The sequence below is a fragment of the Maniola hyperantus genome, chromosome 6 (assembly GCF_902806685.2).
Source record: "Maniola hyperantus chromosome 6, iAphHyp1.2, whole genome shotgun sequence".
Taxonomy (NCBI): domain Eukaryota; kingdom Metazoa; phylum Arthropoda; class Insecta; order Lepidoptera; family Nymphalidae; genus Maniola; species Maniola hyperantus.
The window spans coordinates 10557714-10578542 of NC_048541.1; the positions used below are offsets into that span (position 1 = coordinate 10557714).

At 36.1% G+C, this 20829-nt stretch overlaps 2 protein-coding genes and 1 long non-coding RNA gene across 3 annotated transcripts; all 3 read right to left on the bottom strand.

Annotated features, from left to right (window-relative positions):
- Positions 1-1295: 1295 nt before the first annotated feature.
- LOC117983061 (proton-coupled amino acid transporter-like protein pathetic) lies at positions 1296-7768 on the bottom strand. Its single transcript, XM_034969520.2, has 8 exons — positions 7477-7768; positions 6980-7130; positions 6426-6547; positions 6054-6138; positions 4666-4910; positions 3353-3565; positions 2840-3009; positions 1296-1853 (listed from the first exon to the last, which is right to left on the bottom strand). The coding sequence occupies exons 1-8, from the start codon at positions 7551-7553 to the stop codon at positions 1603-1605; spliced, it is 1314 nt and encodes a 437-aa protein (XP_034825411.1). The 5' UTR covers positions 7554-7768; the 3' UTR covers positions 1296-1602.
- A 792-nt stretch (positions 7769-8560) lies between these two features.
- LOC117982936 (proton-coupled amino acid transporter-like protein pathetic) lies at positions 8561-19908 on the bottom strand. Its single transcript, XM_034969374.2, has 8 exons — positions 19293-19908; positions 18510-18660; positions 17803-17924; positions 15189-15273; positions 14537-14781; positions 12272-12484; positions 9883-10052; positions 8561-8930 (listed from the first exon to the last, which is right to left on the bottom strand). Exons 1-8 carry the CDS (start codon positions 19364-19366, stop codon positions 8680-8682), a joined length of 1311 nt encoding a protein of 436 aa, XP_034825265.1. The 5' UTR covers positions 19367-19908; the 3' UTR covers positions 8561-8679.
- LOC138402424 (uncharacterized) lies at positions 13579-14198 on the bottom strand. Its single transcript, XR_011236802.1, has 2 exons — positions 13959-14198; positions 13579-13718 (listed from the first exon to the last, which is right to left on the bottom strand). It is a non-coding gene; the product is annotated as an uncharacterized lncRNA (long non-coding RNA).
- Positions 19909-20829: the final 921 nt, after the last annotated feature.

Sequence of the window (20829 nt, forward strand, 5' to 3'; positions counted from 1 at the left end):
TGACCTAAGTCACTAATCGGATGGGTGACTGACTTTGAAGATTTGGAGTAGGATTTGACGTTCGTTGGGTACCGGCTGCTATCGCTAACATCTATTAGTTAAACCTAATCCATAAACCTAAGTATATGAATATACTAGCAGTTGCCCGCGACTTCATCTGCGTAAAATTTCTGGTTTCATGCAAAATTTATGTAATGCAAGGTTGTGTTGTGTATGTCACTTATGTCGTTCGAATCGTCTTCTAAAGCAGCCCCTATTTTGACTATGAATTCTGGTGTTATTGAGGTAGGTACCTACATAGGTAAACGTCTGTGGTTGTAACCTAGGCTACCTATTTAAAGCAGTTTTTTTTTTATTTTTTTTATTTTGTGATGAGTAGTTAGGTACGTACCTACCTACCTAACATTCCTAAGTGGCTTTCATATAAGACATCTATCAGTATGGTGCTATACTGCGCAATTGGATCAATCACGGCATAAATTGCTAATATGCAAATCGTGAATGAATATACACGTGGACAAGTGAAAAAAAAACTGGCCAAGGGCATAGTCAGACTCACCCACCGAGGATTCTGTAGCATAGTTAATTGTTTAATTTATTTACCGTCTCAGAAACTTATCTTTACAGTTATTGAGATTTTGTTTTATTTTTCCAGTAATGTTTTCAGACACCTCTTTATATTAACTCTAATTTTATATCGCCCCTTTTGCCCGTTCGGATTTAGATTTTTAAAATCCTCGTGGGAACTCTTTGATTTGCCGGGATTTTTAATTGCGAAATAATAATACTTATGTATTATTTAAAACTGTTTCTTTGAAGTCGATAGCATTAGTAGCTTTACTCAAATATTGCAGCTGTGACATCCGGACAGACAGACGGACTACACAAGGGTTCCTTTTTTACCATTTTGGCACTGAACCCTAAAAAGACAACCGCAAACTTGAGACTGCCTTTACTATATTATTATTTTGACCTAGCCCGAGAGTCCGTGGAAAATTTTGAGGAAGTGCTTGTTAAACTATAAAAGTTTGTATTATGTCGCTCTGCCGCGTTACCTACTTGTGTTTGGTAAACAAAACCTACCAGCCGGATTGACGTGAATCGGGGAATTAAGACCTTTAAATTCAATATTTTTAATAAAACCTTAAACTATAACATACTTAATGCCTTATTGTATGAGATGTTGTTAATGGTACAGATGATCAGAAATACTCGAAGTTTGATCTCAAATTCAAAAAAGCCACGTGATATTGAAAAACCCAACGCAAGCGAAGCTGTACTATATCTCGCTCACTCATAATATTGACTTTGCCCAGCCAATAAAGTGCCACGTTTGTTCGTTTTCACTTTTTCCTTTACGTCACGTCTCAATCATCTTAAAAATTGTGAGGCCATTACGAATCTTAGGCTAGCTTTGCCAAAATCAGGAAACACAAATACTTATAACCACTACACCAGTTTTCGGCTTTTATAATAAAGCATGTCTTCAAAATTTTCTACGAACTCCGGGGCCAATCATATTCAATCAAAGTCCAAAGCCTTCGTGTACCTAATTGAAAATGAAGTATTTAGGTCAGAAAAATACGTTGTTATGACTAGTTTTTATTCTGTTTCTTGATCTAGATTAGCAATTATGTCTGATATTGTGACCGTCATTCCTGAGATTAGGCTGCAAAAGCCGAAGAGTACAATGAGAATGTTCTTCCATAAGACCCAGTTGAATCTGCCAAGGTCTTCCCATCTGCAGACAGTTTCTACTATGCCGGGGATGATGAGGCCTAAGATGGAGTAGAAGAGTGCTCCGACGATGTTAATGATTTGCTCAAGCATTGGAAGCGCTATACCTATCCCGCCTGAAAGAAGAAATAAACTGGTCTGCAGTCAAAAAATGCAAAATGTCGGGTTCCATAGTCATGTCAGTAAAAAACTTCTTTACGTAAACTAATAGCCAGAATTATAAGGAACATAGTTGTTTCAAAACAAGGTAAAGATTTTTACACCTTTATTACCTGTTATCTCCCAAATCCACCATGATCCAAACAAATCCAAATAAACATCCAAATAAACGTCCAAATAAGCGTTTCTCCCAGTGTTGGGAACAATACGCAGAGAAACTGTCGATGTTGAACTTTTATAAAATAACGAAGGTCTGGCACGCGCTGGCTCTCTCTCTATATTGATAAGTACCAAGTAAAATGGACGCAGGAAGATTTTTCATACCTACCCTATTTGAGATACTTACCTATCTTTTGTAATTTACCTAAACTATAAATCTAAATTGCTGCGACAATTATTTATTTGGGTTAAATGCTTTTAACAAAGATGCCATAGATAATTTTCTTAGTAAATTAGGCAATTATTATGTAATACTTAATTGTTGTAAAGGAACCTTATGTTTTTCCCAAATTAAATAGATAGGCTACCTTGTCTTTTCCAGGCAGTCTTTAGGTTTTAACAAATAATAAATTTATTTGGGCAAAAAGACCTAGATACCTATCTGTCTATCACTTCCTTCCTTGCCTGGGTCACACGAGTCTAGTTTTTAAATCAAAATTATAGTGATAAGCTAGCAAACAAAAACAAGTAAATCGTTTTTTTTAATGTTTTCTATATTTTTTATTATTATGTAGTATACTGTATACCTATATCAATGAGTACGCGACAGGTCGAGATGGCAATCGGGTTATGAGGCGGGGGGACGCCCCCACACACCCGCACGTCCACCGCGCCGGGTTAGCGAGGGGGATCTGTGAGTGTGCGGGGCGTTCTGCTTCCCCACCCTGAACCTGATTGCCATCTCAACCTGTCGTGTACTATATCTATGTCGAAGTAAACTTACCACAGAAACATACAATGACTATTCTCATAACGATTTGTGCCATATTCATGTGCTGCTTTTTTATGTGGGCTTTCAAATGTTTAGACAGTACGTCGACTACCACGTAAAAATGTAGCGGGTATGTGCAAAATATTGATATTGCGATGAAAGCCTTCGCACATATTGCTGGCCTGTAATATAAAAAATATTGAATTATAAAATTTAAGAAAATGCAGTATTTTTGATAACCTTGTGAACAAGTTCTATTGGCCCGACTTGCCAGGGCTCCGGACTTCTGGTCTGAGTGCAAGACTTTTGTTTCAGTAGGTAGATAACTAGAGAAGATTAGGTTTTGAAAGTGAAACGGAAATGAGCTCATCCATCACAATTTTTTCGTTTTGAAAACACACAAGTAGCAGTCAAAAGTTAGAGACAAAGTAAATAATAAAAGCAAGAGCGAAGCGAGCGGGTTTTTAAAATATTAACCTCTGAAATCCCCCCCTGATTGAATGATTTCATTTGAAAATTCCTTACCAATCGTCCAACGGCAGATTCAAAGTGATAGTTCCCCTCAACGCATCGCCGTATCTGAAGTATCCGAACAGGCCCAGGATGCAGTACAGCAGCATGATGAAAGTCATGGCAACGACCAGCACGCTGGGGCAGCCGAGGAAGTGCTCAGGCTTCTTCATGTCGTTCTCTACGGGCATTACCACACCGATTCCTTCCATTGCGAATATTACTGTGCTAAATACATTTTCCACTCATAATAATGAACTAAGGGCTTATACAAACGGACTTCAATCCGAATGCAAAGTTGCAGTTAAGACGCAATTAGGATGATGACTATCTCAAAAATAAATTATTTCTAGGAAGTATTAAATAATAGTTCTTCCAAAATTCGTAAAATCCACGTCCGCTGTTAGTTTTAAGTTTACTCACCATTTCAAATTATCGATTTAACATAAAAAGTACGTCAAATCACGTCAAACGTTTATGACTGACACATCTAGATGTACGTATTTCATACAAGCTCCCTTACCAAGCAAGCGTTTTGACGTTTGATAAAAAGTCGCTGCTTTGACTAGTAGTCTTCTTCTTCTTCCTTGCCTTATCCCACGCTACGTGGGGTCGGCACAACATGTCTTCTTCTTCCACTCATTCCTGTCATTCGTCAACGTATTATCCACCTCTTTTTCACGCATATCCTCTTTCACGCAATCCATCCACCTTTTCTTTTGTCGTCCTCTCCTCTTTTTTCCTGTTTTGACTAGTAGTCATCATACCTAATTGATCGCAGCTGATACAACTGCATCGTAACTGTTGACTGCACAGTCAATGTAAAGGCGGCGTGCAGTTCCAGTATGGGTACACAATGTCTGCACGGCAAACACGCAGCCTGTCGGAGGTTGCGATGTAGTTGTGTCAACTGAAATCAAACTGCATCCCAACTGTAATAGGTACCTAGTTTGCAATCAGCTTGCAGTCCCATTGCAGTATATGTCCAGAACTTCGAATATAGACTAGCTGATCGTCAATAGTCCTCGACAGGTCGAGATGGCAATCGGGGTATGAGGCGGCGGGGCGCCCTGTACACCCACACGTCACCCGCGCTCGCCCGCACTGGATAAGCGCGGGGGCTGTGCGAGTGTGCAGGGCATTCCCTCTCCGATTGCCATCTAGACCTGTCGCTTACAATAGGATGAATTATTTCTCGAAACAATAAACAAGATAAAGATATCCTCTTATGTAGGTACTAAAGTTAAATTACTTACAACTATGTGATCTCGTTTATGTTATTGTGCTAATAGTATTTTATTAGGCGTTTGTAATATTTTGATACTTACGAAAGGAATGCCGGAAATCTTGCTGGATATCCCACCACCAGTTTATCAGATATTGTGATTTCATCTTTGAAAATGTAGTAAATACAAATAGCGAATGTTGCTAAAAGTAAAATGTTTGCCGTCAATGATATAGGCGCCAGCCATTTCAAATATCTGATCTGGACCATCAAACATAGTGGCGCAAGTAGAATAAGGCAATAGTATTCCACGGGTAGAATATACCCCGGTGCGTATTGATCCAGTAACTATGAAAAGTAAGTACAATTTTATTAAAGTTTCGAAATCACGTTGTGGTAAGTGGTAATGCAGGACGGTAGTGGACTGACTTGACAGGGATAGTGCTAGTTATAATATACAGGGCGTAATTAGAACGCTGACAAAAAAGAAGACGGGTGATAGCTCGGATGATCACCGACAAGATAGGTAGGTACCACAAAAAACGCAAACAACAAATAAAACAAATCTGTATTTTTTAAAAGCAAATAAAACAGCTGACTGACGCTAGAGGGCAACGAATGTTGCGTAGATAGGTACCGCGGGGTCAATACCACGTAGTAGGCAGGACATAGTCCCCGAGTTTTGCACGCTATACATTGCCAGTTTAAAAAATACTAAATTACTAAAACTACAAATAAAAGACGAATTGTTATTGGTATTGGACTACGTTTAGGAATTATAATAATAGCGCTAAATTTTCCCTAGCGTTCTAATCTAATTACACCCTGTATTAAACCCATACGCTTGTAAAGATGGGGCTGGCATATTATTATGTACTCACCTATAAAAGCCCCTTAAAAATATGAGATTTAAAAAAAACCTATAGGTACGCCTGCCAGTTTATACGCGGCATCGGACCGGATCTATCAAAGACGTCCATTATGTTCGTGTGCAAAAATAATACATAAGTAGGTATATTATTATACACTTATACGTGTTGTAAAAATATTCTGCGAGTTAAACCTAAACATTTATAATATAGGTATACGTATTTCAAAGCTAAGGCTCAAGAAATACGAGTAGGTATTGATCCACAGTTAAAGCGATGCGACTTTTCTGAAATGTTTCAAACGAAACTGAATTGCTCTACTACGCAATTTGTCCTATTAGAAACCCATTCAATTAACTTTCTTTATAGTCGTTATTCCTCATCGCTTAGGGTCGTGACTCTTTTTCATTAATCCCATAAGGGTCGGAGTTCTCTTGGGTTAATAATGCAGTGGGTTCCCAGATCCATCCGCATACCGATTCTCAGATTGTACAGTTATTATCAGATGTTACCTCTCAGAGGCACGTAGGAAGTGAAAAGGCCAAATTTGGTCAATTCGCTTGAATGTGCCAGATTCTAAAAGTTTCTACATTAATATTAGTGTTGTTCCTTTTTTTGATACCTGTTTAATTGAATCAGCTATTAATACTGTGAAAATACAGCAAACTCCAACGTAAGTGAAAACCAGTGAAAATTCAGCGAACAGGCTGCGAATAAAAATACATTTTCATTATAAAGCTCATCATTTAAAGGCTATGTTTAACCTATGATATTAGAGAAAAAGGAATTAAAAATAGAATATAATGTATGATAATTATATAAATAGTGATGCCAATTTAATATATTTATTGTTGAATGTTGTGACGGGGTAGGCCGTCACAGGTAGTTAAATGAAAGACCAGGGTCGTGGATCGTCTAAATTTTATTTAATCTTTTCCACCGCTCAACACTGCAGTAGGTAGAACTGAGCTATAGTGTTAAAAAGTTAACTCACCCTGCAGCTTTCGCTAGGGGCCTAAGCCTTTTCGGACCTAAAGCAAATGCTACTTGACACGTTTCTGCGTAACCTAATAAGGGTTTTCGAACTGCCTTACAACATACCCTGGATACGTTCACCTGCACAAAAATATCTGATGTAATATTTTATATTTTTCGTTTAAAATATCCCTAAGTATCATATAATCCCTATTATACTGATACAATAATTAGAGATTTTACACGTTCTACATTTATTGGGAACATCTACTACAATATATATCCCCAATATATTTCTTGATACGAAGAAATATATAGGTATATACCTACGCGTAGGTACCTACTTCAGGTAGGTAAGTTTATGCAGGGATATTAAATACTTTTCATATCGAAAAGTACTCCTTTAATTCAAGAAGATCAACGGAAGAAAAAACTTTCCTTTATTTTCTACCTATGTATTTACTTTGAGAAAATTAGTTAATCTATAGCCACTCCAACAATAGGACCAATTATCTACCTATATGCTTGTCTAATTTAATCAATTGTTAAAATATATGGTGATTGTTAACTTACGAAAATATGAACGCAGTGTCCACAAATGAAAGCAATGATGACTGTACCAACAATAGCGACTCCCCATCCTGCATTGGCAAACGCTAGTGGAATGGCAAGAATACCAGAACCTAAGGAAGCTTTCAGCAAATTGGCTAAAGATCTGATATCCCTGAAATATAAACAAGTAGCTGATAAAGAAAACTATAAAACAAACATTGGTAAAAGTTTTACTATCTTAGAACTCAATCAATAAAATTGACAGCAATTTTTTCTTTTCTCTAAATAATATCTAATTCATATAGCTGCATTAACGTAGGTACTGGAAAAACTTGTAAAATTAGTGGATTTTAATGCAGGTCTCACCACAATTTAGAACATTTCAGTAAAAAGGTTCATATCTACAAGGTTTAAACTTTATAGGATACACATTGAGTCCCAACGACATCAATGGCTATAGTAGCAACTTATTTTCAAAATCAGGTTTTCAAATTAAAATATTATATAACGATACTTACGAATTCGGTTTTTTAACCTTACGATGTTCAAAAGGATTGTAATCCTGTGCATCTAATTCCTTTTTATGTATATCCATATTTAAATTTTCATAACATGCAAACTATAGCTTCTAAAGTTGCAAAACTAGTACATTCACTGTCAAGGACTCGCACTGTCCTAATAAAGACTAAATAAAAAAATCTGTTAGGTTAAGCCATAGTAGATAACGGTCTGAAAAGATAATTTTCTCTGTTACACATGAAATGTAAAGAGTTGTTTCTAATACTGTTGATCCAGAGTGACAATCTTTATCTGGCTGTAGTAAATGGTGTATGAATAGTACCTACTTAATCTCAGCATTTAACTCAAAGATAACAGACAGATAACCCAAGTGTGAGCGCCTAATAACCTGCAAGGCAATAAGACACATTACATGAATTTTATTACAGCGTTTTATTAGGGAAAACAAATATTTACATTTCTGTGGGCTCTTTCGAATTTTCAAAGCTGCCTGCCTCTATTTTGATACATGTTCTGAATGAATATTTCTAGAAATAACCAACATCCCTTTTCAGTTTTCATAACAATTTACCACTTAGGCACTTGGGTCTAATTTTGGTTTGCGTAAACATTATTCATTTATCATTTTACTAGCTTATGCTCGCGACTTCGTCCGTGTAGACTACACAAATTTCAAACCCCTATTTCACCCCCTTAGGGGTTGAATTTTCAAAAATTCTTTCTTAGCGGATGCCTATACGTCATAGTAGCTATCTACATGCCAAAGTTCAGCCCGATTTGTCCAGGAGTTTGAGCTGTGCGTTGACAGATCAGTCAGTCAATCGGTCACCTTTTCCTTTTATATATTTAGATTTAGGTGCTTATACATTCATTTATTTTCAGGCTATATTTTCATTGTTTGTTAGGTAGCGCATTTAGGATGTAGGTTTCCAAAATGCGCACATATATATTAATCAACTGGTGAATTGTATTTTTGATTGGCTTATTTTACTATCCCGGTGAAAATTGTCGTTGTGCTATCAACCTAAGACCAAGTTATAGACGAATAAAAATGGCTATTTAATGGATAAATAATACAAGAAGTTACAAAATTAAATGCTCTTTAATTAATAAACAATAAGTTACTTAAAAAAATCATTCTATTCAATAAATTAAATTAAATATTCTCACAATCTAAAGTTTTTTGAGAGTTTCTGTACGTATCAATCTGTTTGGTTGTTCATTATTTTGATGATATCCATGACGGTGACGGTGCAACCAGAAACCAGACTCCCTAAGCCGAAAATGACAATAATGGTATTCTTCCAAAGAACCCAGTTTCCTTTTCCGAGATTCTCCCACTTGAAAACAGTCTCAATAATCCCCGGAATGATGAGACCAAGAATTGAATAGAAGCAGGCGCCAACAAGGTTGATAATTTGTTCTAATAATGGCAAAGCAATTCCGATTCCCACTGAAAATGATAAAATACACTATAAATAAAATCAATCTGTAAAACATTACGTATACTATTATTACTGAGTTTACAGATCATTATTCTTGGCTTGGTTTTTTATGAACCATTTGATTTAATAATAATATTATGAAGTACCCTTTGTTTGTGCATTAGGTATTCTACTTATGATTTAGGTATATCAGTACCTAATAGTAGGTAGACAGGTAGTTCATTATTTTGCACTGATTTGTTTGTAATATTTTTGCCGCATGCGGCGTTCATCTGTCTAGGTGAGCTCCATTTTTTGAATTTTCTCCATCTGGAGAAATTTTTTATTGGCGTGGACTGGTGGCTTTACAATAAAATCTTTTCTCACAATTTTTTTTAGGGTAAAGAAATTGCCTATAAATCCTAAATTAAAAAAAAACCATACCTCGCCCATAAAATCTGGTTAATTGTTACATTATAAATAAGTTACTGCGTTTGATTTTAATTGTTGCTATGCACAATTGTATAAAAGAGAAAAGACAGGAGGAAACAGTCCAGGGAGCAAGCCAGGTCACCAACATGACATTCTTAAGAATAAGTCCGAGAAATATGCCAAGTTACGAAGTAAACAGAGTACATTCCAATGACTAAGCCAGGTCAACGTAAAGCCAAAAATCTAGAACAAAAGTAAGGAGCACCAAAAGAAACGACGCCTGCACCATAAAAGAGACAGAATAATAAAACAGACATTTTGGTCACAACGTAAACCTGCCCTATGTCCATTATATGATGTGCGGTTTCTTACTTCGTTATTAGCTCGTCTCTATGAATAAATAGGGTACCTATCTATAGTTAATGTGTACCTTAATATATATAAAGGGATTCCTCGGATAAAAAACTATAAATCGTGGCTCAGCTCATTTTAAATGAAATTGCTACTTTAGGAATTTATTACACTTTTAGTAATAGATATAAATCTTACCACATAGACAAACCCCAATAGTCCTAGCTGTCACTTCTGTTACAGTGCGGTAATTGTCTTTGATGAGGGGGTCTGCGTATTTCTTGAAAATGTCATAGACCACGAAATATTGTAGAGGGTAGGTAAAGAAAATAGATAACGCTATGAAGATTTTAGCGCATATTGCAGGCCTGAAATAAATACATAATATTATAATCCGAGATACAGTTAGATACGAATACGTCATTTCGATGTTAATGAGACATGATTCCAGCGCAATAGCAATTTGCGAGAGTGAATAGGAAACTAAATAAAATTGTTTGTCATAAATAGGTATGTATGTGGAATTATGTACCTTTTTAAAACTATGATTTACATTGCATTAAAATTTATTTTAGAATATCCTAGGTAGATAAAACACTTTAATAAAATTATAAGTTTATGCATTGCAATGTTTATATTTTAGTTATGCCCATTATTTAGTTATAAAACAATGCCACTCGACAATTAATCACAGTCCATAATAATTATCACTCCATAATCACTTAAGGTGGTATTAATTCCCTAAGCCGTGGCTTCAGATATTTTCACCAAATAGAAAAATACTAGTTTTCAGGAAGCTTCATTTGACTGAAGTGTTTGTAAATCGCCGACTGATTAGATGATAAGTATTATGAGCCAAACACTTGTATCAGCAAGTAGTTGGTAGTCGGTCACCTACAAGTAAACAAAACACACTTGTAGTGACGGAAAGTAGTTCAAGTATGTCATATAGCAATAGGGCACAACTTTGTAGTATGTAACACAACAAAAATAATAACGAAAAATTTCAGGTTTCCTGGTAGTAGTTTCCTAAAACAACCGTCTTCTACATTTATCCAATGGGGCTTATCGATGATTACCATCGATGGTGATTACTATTTTTATCAGCATAAAATAGTTTAAAAAATCATATATTAGACCGTCGATTTGAATACATAACCAAATCCTAAATTGCTATACCTATTTATAGTGGCCGGCAGGAAACAAGAGGAACGACCTTTAGAAAGAGATTTCGACTTCGTAGAGCGTTGTCTCTGTCACTCATACCTATGTGACGTTTTGTCGATCAACGACCGAGACGACGCTCTACGAAACCGCTATCTCGTTCTAAAGATCGATGTAGGTACAATATTTCCTGCCGGGTACTGTACCTATTGTTAGCTCGAGCGATTATTTATTTAACCTATCTAGGTACCTAATAGACGAGTATTTTTAATTCAAAAGTGTCTTTGTGTCATTTAATTTTTATATTATTATTATATACCTACATAATTTTAATATGACATTATAATATATTCTGTATTTATGCACAAAAACAAACACACCTACTTCATTGTTTCTATGTGACTGCACATTAATGCGAGAATAAATTAACAATATTAGTTAATTAGAAAATTTAAAAATAAAAACATATTTAGGTAGGTACTTATTTGAGCTGCATAAGGAAAAAAAAACTTAATATTATTGTATTTATTTGATCAAACTAATAAATGATTTGTGTCGATTAAGAAAACCCAGGGTCACTCAGCGAGTGATGGTGTAAGCTATTATCATAGTTTTCCATGTGACCAAATGTACTTAAATCAAGAAGATCCATAGAAGTACCATAGTATAATCGTAGCTGAACGAGTTGCTAAGCTACTGGCAATGGGTTTATAAGTACTTAGAGAAAGAGCCTGTGAGGGCCTGACCTTCGTTTTTTTATAAAGGCTGAAATTTTCTCAGCGCATTGTCCCCAACACAGGGAGGACGGACAGCGACTATGAAGTTTGGATCATGGTGGCAGATAACAGGTTACAAAGGTGTATAAAATTCGTCAAAGTATAAAGTGTAATTTGTTTATATTTCCTTCGGAATAGTATTAGAAATCACGTCATGTGTTGCCCAGACACTTAGTAGGTATCGTAGCAACACCAGCCCCTGCCAGACACCCTTAAACTTTAACAATTTATTAAACTTGATTAACATCATATCAAAGTTAGGTCAAATAATTGCTAGATCCAGATACATGAGATTATGCATGAAGTGTTTCTGTACAAAATAGACCCCACTTAAAGAATATTAGAAATTCTACATGAGAGAAATCAAGGCCTGTCAGACAGTCCAATCCAATCCAATCCATCAGCCTGTTTGCGTCCACTGCTGGACATAGGCCTTTCCAAGAGCGCGCCAAATTGGCGCTGCTCATTAGAAGTAGTGCCCATACTGACCACGCTGGGCAGGCGGGGTGGTCAGCGCAGGGCGGCAGGCTATGTCGCACCAGTGACGCTGCTGCCCGTCTCTAGTCTGTATTATTTAAAGCCAAGGCATATGGAATGTCAGACAGTAATAAATAATAATAATTATAATGTAGGTAAGTCTTATCTACCAGTCATCGATAGGAAGGTTCAAAGTGATGGATCCTCTTAGCACATCTCCATATCTCAAGTAACCGAACAGACCCAAAGTGCTGTACATAAAGACAATCATGCCCATTGCCACCACCAGCACACTCGGGAATCCGAGGAAATGCTGTGGTTTCTTCATGGCGTTTTCAACTGGCATCACCACTCCTATGCCTTCCATGGCGAAGATTACAGTGCTGCAAGCAAAAATGTTGTTTTAAGGATTTCATTATTTATGTAGGTGGGAAGAAAGAAATCGTTTATTTTTGAAAGTTGTGCCACACATTACCAGTTACACCTTAACCTACGGGTTTGGTTACGCGTATCTAATACTTTAGCATTATAGCAAAATACCTCAAGCAGAAGAAGCGCCGGAATAAACTGTGTCATTTGTGTGTCACAACCCGAAAAAAGGTCCCAACTCAGCATAAATGCTGTATGCCTTGCACATACAGCACTGGTTTTCAGCCGGACCCCTTGTAAAAGTTTATTTCAATAAAAAAATATTTCTAGTCCTGTTTTTGTTTCTATTTCTATTTCAATTTTTACAACCTTCCTGGTAATAATGAGTGTTGTAGCCAATGATATTAGAAGAAAAATAGGTAGATAGGTTACTTATATCAAATTCGATGTTTATTAATGGCACGCTGCGTCAGCGCCGAAAGACTCAACACACATAAACGCATAGATAGTATTTTAACCTCACACAACAGAGAGTAAAGGACGGTGAACTGATAACCTCAGCTTCAGTTGCGCACGAAAAAGAGACGGTTATATTTTGCACTACCTCGTCCTGCACAGAAGAGTGGAAGAAGGACGGATATATGCCTAATAATGCGAGCGTAAAAGAGACGGGACGAGACGGTAAACTAGAAACTCCAAAGAAAAAAAAACAGTAAAGTCTTTTCGGCTAATGCCGATTTATGCCTACACTGTAGTTGTATAGTAAAATAAAAACCTTATACTGTGGTATTTAATATATTACGAACTAGCTTTTTCCCGCGGTTCCGCTCGTTTTTAGGGTTCCGTGCCCAAGGGGTGCCAACGGGACCCTATTACTAAGCCTCCGCTGTCTGTACGTCCATCTGTCAGCGGGCTGTATCTCGTAAGCCGTAATAGGTAGACAGTTGAAATTTTCACAGAATGTATTTCTATTGCCGCTATAATAAAAATAATAAAAATTAAATTAAATTAAATAAAGGGGGCTCCCATACATGGAAAAGAAGTCGAAAGAAAATTACTAAATTTTACGCGGACGAAGCCGCGGGAAGGTAGGTAAAGGAATAAAATGTGAAATGAAAATATTTTTTATTTTTGAAAATATTTACTATTACACAATCTACATACCCATAGCCAAAATTCCCTCATTGTATGAAGAGACCCAGCAGTGGACCGTAAAAAGATGTTAGACCATAGTTAATTTATCCTTCCCTAAAACAGGAAATATGCACACTATTTGAATTGTCAATACTCAGAAGAGACCTATCTGTTTATTTTATATTCTTTGATCGGAAACTTTAAAATACGTACAACGATAACTTGATACGTACTTATGGCATGTGACATAAGGTACAAATTGCAATGAGTTGCATTTTACACGAACGTGCACGAGTTTGTTATTGTTAAATAAGTGAAAAATACGAATTATATAAAAGAAATAGTTTTACTTACGAATGAAATGTGATTCCTTGACTTTTGGAAACCTTGCTTGTGTAGTTTGTGCGGAATCTCATCACACACGACGGCATTTTCGGTTGTTTTGGGAGACGAAAACAAAATACACATTACTATCAACGACGTCATCGATAGCGCGACGCCAGCGGGCGACTGAGCTCAGGTTTGCTAATTAGCTTAGTTTTAACGTGCCACTTGCGGTCCGCGTATAACGTATCTACCTATTTTCTTCTAATATCATTGGTTGTAGCCTACTAAATTGAAAATCCGGGCTTGAATTTCACAAAAGGGCAATACGGGAATTTATGATTTATTTCCAAAATATCTCTGGTGTGTCTTAAGTCTAGTAGGTAGGCTTCCGTCGTGGCTAGTTACTTCCCTATGACCCACTAGCAAAGACGTGCCGTAGGTACTTTGCCGCGTAGGAAAGGATACCTATAGCAGTTCGAATACTTCCACTAGAACAGACCCGCGACAATTTAGAAATTATGAATTCCTAAATTCCCCTGCCTTTGACGAAACGATTGATTTTTTTGCTCGGATATCCCTTATTAACTTGGTAAGTAGGTACTTACGAAATAAATGCGGGAAATCTTGAAGGGTCACCCACCGCTCTCTTGTCCGAAAACGTAATGTCGTCTCCAAACACGTAATAAAGGCAAATCAGGTACGTGAGAAACAGAAACAAGTTCGCTAATAACGAAAACACTGCCAGCCATTTTAGATACTTTATCTGGCATAGCAGACAGATCGGAATTAATGTGATTAGGCAGTAATATTCCACTGAGATGTTAAAACTCGGTACGTATCTGTCAATTAGCTGAAAAGAAAGATTACATATTTTTATGTTTCTCAAGGTAAGTAGGTAATATAATCAATACATTATTTTAATACAAAAATCTGTCTGTCTGTCTCCTCTGCCGATGTACATTGCGCCTAAGTTTACAAATAATGCAGTTGTTGTTAATTACTCAGTCAATCAAAAAGAGTCACGATATTTGGTCGTACATGCAAAACACATTTTTTTGAAATTTTCCTAGGATTTTTGGCGTTAAATCAAGTTTTTTTGCAGTTAACGGCTTTTTAGTAAAAGGACGGCAGACGTAGAATAGTTTTTAATTTTTATTTATTGAACTTAATGATGTTTATTTCGCCCTAGAATCTAGATGCTTGACGATTATTGATATCGTATAAATAGATATTGTTAAGAGTATATTACACACTTACCTGTTTAATAGAGTCCGATATGAGGATAGTGTAAATACAGCAGACGCCCACGTACGTTAATAACATTGCAATCTCCGCAAAAATGCTGCAAACAATTATAAAAAATATGTAAATAACATAAAATATTATGTGGTTCAAAAGCGGTGATAGCGTAGTGGTTAAGACGTCCACCTTCTTTTCGTAAGGAAAAGGAAGGGGTTTGATCCCGGGCACGCACCACTAACTTTTCGGAGTTATGTGCGTTTTTAAAAAACAATGAAATATCACTTGCTTAAGCGGTGAAGGAAAACATCATGCATGCATGTTTCATGCATGCACGTTTCATGCATGCCTGAGAGTTCTACACGTTCTTAAAGGTGTGTGAAGTTTGCCAATCCGCATTGGGCCAGCTGGCTATGGCTTACACCCCTCTCACTTTAAGAGGAGACCCGGCTTAGTAGTGGGCCTATAATGGGTTGATTATGATGATTATGTGGTTCATATTTTAATGTAAATAACGGGTAAATACCACGAATAAATTTGATGTTTTTATTTGTCGATTTTTCAACCCAATTGCACGGTTCGTGGTCACGACGGGACTGTGGTGCTGCGAGAGATGAAGTTTGAGCTGTCATGGGCTGTAGCGAACTACCCTCTTTCTTTGTTCTTCAATCGTGAGGATGCTTTTAAACTAGCAAGTATGTGGAATCCAGTGGTAGAATTATGCAAACCGAGACAGCATCGCACATTCATAGAAAGTTAGTGACGTTGTGAGTGTATTTTGCTTACAGCTCGTGAAGTTCCAGCGACAAGAACGTAAAGAGGGTAGTTCGCTGCAACCCATGATAACTTCATCTCTTGCAGCACCGCAGTCTCATCGTGTCCACGACCCGTGCAATTGTGTTGAAATATCAACAAAATATAAAAACATAAAATTAATCGTGGTATGTCCCGTTATGTACATTAAAATATGTCGTTAAACCACGAAATAAGATTAAAATCATTACGTTTTTCATGTTGCTGCAGCTGCAGACATTTATTTGTTCAACTAGGTGAGGATTTATGATCACTAACCGACAATATTAACGGCGGACTCTGCGTCACTAGCTCCATACAAACGTAGTTTGATTCTCATTTGAATATTAACCAATCAAACTCGATTTTATTTTGTAAACACGTTCTATAAACTAACACCTATATCAGTGGTTTGCCCGATTTCCGCAAAAATAACTAGTTTTATAGTTACACGGGTGTAAAGATTTGTAGGTTTGTAAATTCTTGAAATCGTGTAACTTTGAAACTGAATTTGATTTTAACGGAAATTTGGCAAACCACAGACACAGATATTAGTTCCTAGCAGGATCTACGATTTATTTGATTGTGTTTGATTGATTAGTATTCAAATGTGAAATAAACTACGTTTATTTATTGCGCATTACAAATCCTCTTAATGACGAAATCTTCATCATCATCATCATGATCAACCCATCACTGGCTCACTACAGAGCGCGGGTCTCCTCTCAGAGTGAGAAGGGTTTTGGCCATAGTCTACCACGCTGGCCATGTGCGGATTGGTAGACTTCACACACCTTTGAGAACATTATGGAGAACTCTCAGGCATGCAGGTTTCCTCACGATGTTTTCCTTCACCGTTAAAGCAAGTGATATTTAATTAATTAAAACGCACATAATTCCGAAAAGTTAGAGGTGCGTGCCCGGGATCGAACCCCCGTCCTCCGATTAGAAGGCGGACGTCCTAACCACTAGGCTATCACTGCTGACGAAATCTTACATGCTATTAAATGTCATGTCTAAATATATAAAACGAAAAGGTGACTGACTGACTGACTGATCTATCAACGCACAGCTCAAACTACAGGACCGATCGGACTGAAATTTAGCATGCAGATAGCTATTATGAGGTAGAATTTAACCGCTGAGAGGGTAAAATAGGGGTTCGAAATTTGTGTAGTCCAGGCAGACAAAGTCGCGGGCATAAGCTAGTTTTTTATATTTCTTAATCAAACCTACTATAGTAGATAACCACTTTTTTTCAAATCCATGTGATGATGATACCTATATGCGATATTTAATACGTGTCGAATTGACAATTCATCTCTTTTTCAGAGTCGGTAAATAAAATGAATATGATCGAAACGGCTAATCAAACAAAGGAATTTATGTTTTGAACGTCATACATACCACAATACTATTATTCGTCACAATATCTACTTATTTTTCTGTATTAAATGGTGATATTTAAAGTATTTTATATTATTATAAAAATAAATAAAAATCTGTTTTAGAATGTACCTACAGGTACCAATAGCCCTTTTATATGATACCCCACTTGGCATATTGATCTTACTTTGAAAGTTGAAAATACTACTTATTTGTTCATAAACATTTTTTTGTGATATAACCACAAGTTCACGGTTTTCGGATTTTTTCCCCTTACGTGTGCTATAAGGCCTACCTACCTGCCAAAATTCGTCATTCTAGGTCAACGGGAAGTACCCTTTAGGTTTCTTAACAGACACAGCAGTAGACAGACAACGAAGTGATCCTATAAGGGTTCCTTTTTTTCTTTTGAGGTTCGGAACCCTAAAAAGATTGATTAAGTAGTACCAGTTACCTTGCTCCCATGGCATATGGTCGCAAACATTTTGGTCCATTTTGAAATGCTGCTTTGCATGTTTCCGCATAGGTTAACTGTGGTTTTCGTTCTAACTTGCAGCAACCTCGAGATGTTTTAACCTAAAATCAATTTCATTGGTATAGAAAAAAGGGTTTTTTCAGATTACCTACCTATAATGACATAAAAACTTAAAAATTATAGTAAGACTTATTAAATATGAAAGGATGCTGGTTCTAAAGATCACTGTCCTACACTCTTCATCAAGTGCTTAGAGAATGCTATGAGCATGCACCAATAGATACTCGAGATATAAAATGTAAAGTAGGTTAGAAAAATTATATACTGTTTGTAAAATAACATTTAAACATTTTAATGAAATAAAACACATAAAAATATTTATATGAGTTGCCAATAATGGTCAATCATAATAATGTACCTGTACCTACCGTTAACATGACGTAGGACTAACATTAACTTGAAATAAAGTAAGTTAATGCCATTTTAATAGACTTTAATGATATAGGCAGGTTTCTCGATATTAAACTACAGTATATTTACTTTAGATATTAAAACTCAGTTTCAATTTGCTTAGCACAAAACAATGTAATTATAAAATCAGCTTCAAATCGTTAATTTTTATAGGTGGCGTAAAATCTTGCTTTGGTGAGGGTTTAACTTTCCGTTAATTTAAATTTTCAACTTACTAGTATGTGTACGCAGTGGCCGCATATAAGGCCGACCAGAAACGTGCCAAGTAAACCTATGCCCCATCCAGAGTTGGCAAATGCTAGAGGACCAGCCAAAAGTCCTGAGCCGAGAGAAGCTTTAATTATATTAGCTGTAGCTCTCACGTCTCTGAAAAAGAAACTGTACTAAGAGCAGGAAGTAACCATAAACTGTAATTTTTTTTTTTAATTTATGGACTAGCGCTTGGCTGCCATCAGACTTGCAACAAGTGATCTTGTAGTCTTGGGCACTTGACTAGAAGACGCCTAGTTATTCTTAACTTGAAGGTGTCTATTTTAAAAGTTGAGAGGAAAACTGATTATAAAACTTGATAAAGTTGAAAAAAACAAAAATAATAAAATTAAGTAAAACCTATAATTAAAAAATGTTCCTGTACCTAAAAATATTAATAATAGTCTGCGTTAGTTTTAACTTTTTTATATTTTAAAACAAAGATACATTTTAAATATTACATGACTATTCCGGTGTGTCAAAAATAAAAAAAACTGTACCTTAACTGTTTTATCCACATGCAAAAACACGAGAACTTTACGATATGTGACTAAATCCACGATTACCGTGTTTTAAAGTTTAACAACCTCCACAAAAACAATACTTTGAGTAATTTACTTAATAAAGTTAATTTAATAAATTTTATAACTGATGTGGAACGTTTCCAAATTTCGATTTAAGATTAGATAAGTAAGGTTATCTCGTTTTTCACTGTAGAAAACGACATAATTAAAAACATGTATACTTACGAACTTGGCTTTTCAACTACTCTGTGTTCATACGGATTATATTCTTCTTGTTTTTCCTCTTTATTCATTTTCATCAATTTTTAAACACGTTTATACTCCAAAAACTACGAGATATCACATAAGCACATTTCCAAAAGCACGTTTTTTCAGTTCAGATACTTAAAGTCTATTTGAATTTTAACCTGTTAGTAAACCATCGTGTAAGTTTAGATTTCTCGAGTGAGACTGGCGATTCCTTTATTTTCTTTTAAAATAAAATAATGTTCAATAGCAGGCGGGGACAATAATAGTAAATGTATGGTTGTACAAACACAATTGCGGGTAAACCTTAAGTTAATACTAAACGGTTTATTTGATAAACCGATAAGCCAATCACAGCATACCTTTCCGTACTGTATCCACAAGAGTAGTGATAATGCTTAACGATTGTATATAACATGACCTTGGTTTATGAAAAAAGTAATTAAACCTCACGTCAAATTTTAATGGCTTCATATTATCGTATTGGTTTCCCACGACTTTGGCTGTAAAAAATATTTTTGACACCATTTTTAAAATCTTCGCAGCATTTACATCGACATAAATCGGTTAGTTTGTTCATTTACACTTTTTTATTGTATGGTTTCATTTTATTTTATTACGAGACTAGCGACCCTCCCCGGCTTCGCATGGGTGCAATGTAGATACTAATGTGGTGTCAGTGAGGAGTGATTAATAAATAATCCATACTTCCATACTAATATTATAAATGCGACCACCGCCGCCTCCGTCTCGTTTTCACATTATTTCAATTTTCCTAGGGAACTTTAATTTATTGAGAGTAAAATGTAGCTCATGCTACTTACTTATAATGTGGCTTTCTATGGGTGAAAGAATTTTTAAAATCAGTTGAGCAGTTTTTGATTTTATCCTACTTTTTTCTTATAATATTTGTTAAATTTCGATGGAAGCTTGATTTCTTCAGACATTTTGTTCAAATATCACCATATTTCAACAAATTAACACAAACTAATATTAAACTATACATACGACTGCCCGCAACTTCGTCTGCGTGTATTTCGATTTTTTTAAATCTCGTGAGAACTCTTTGTTTTTCCGGGATAAAAAGTTACCTATATATCTGTACCAAACTCATAAATTGGTTAAACGGATGGGCTTTTAAGCATCCCGTTACCCGTAGGAATTCGTTTATTTTCCGGGGCAAAAAGTAGCCTATGTGCATCCCCGGGATGTAAGCAAAGTTTTGACGTTTATTACAGAGATAGCTTGCATCCCGGGGAAGGACATAGGCTACTTTTGGTCCCGAAAAATCAAAAGCGTCCCATTGGACTCTCAAAAGTCTATTCATTTAATCGATTTTCCTATATGTGGTCACAGAGATAGCTTGCATCTCAGAGACTGGCATAGGCTTTTTTTTATTCCGGAAAACAGAGTTTCCACTTCCTACGGGATTTTTAAAACCTAAATCCATGCGGATGAAGTCGCGGGCATTATCTGGTGCCTAATATATTTTACATAATAGGTATATCCGGTTAAA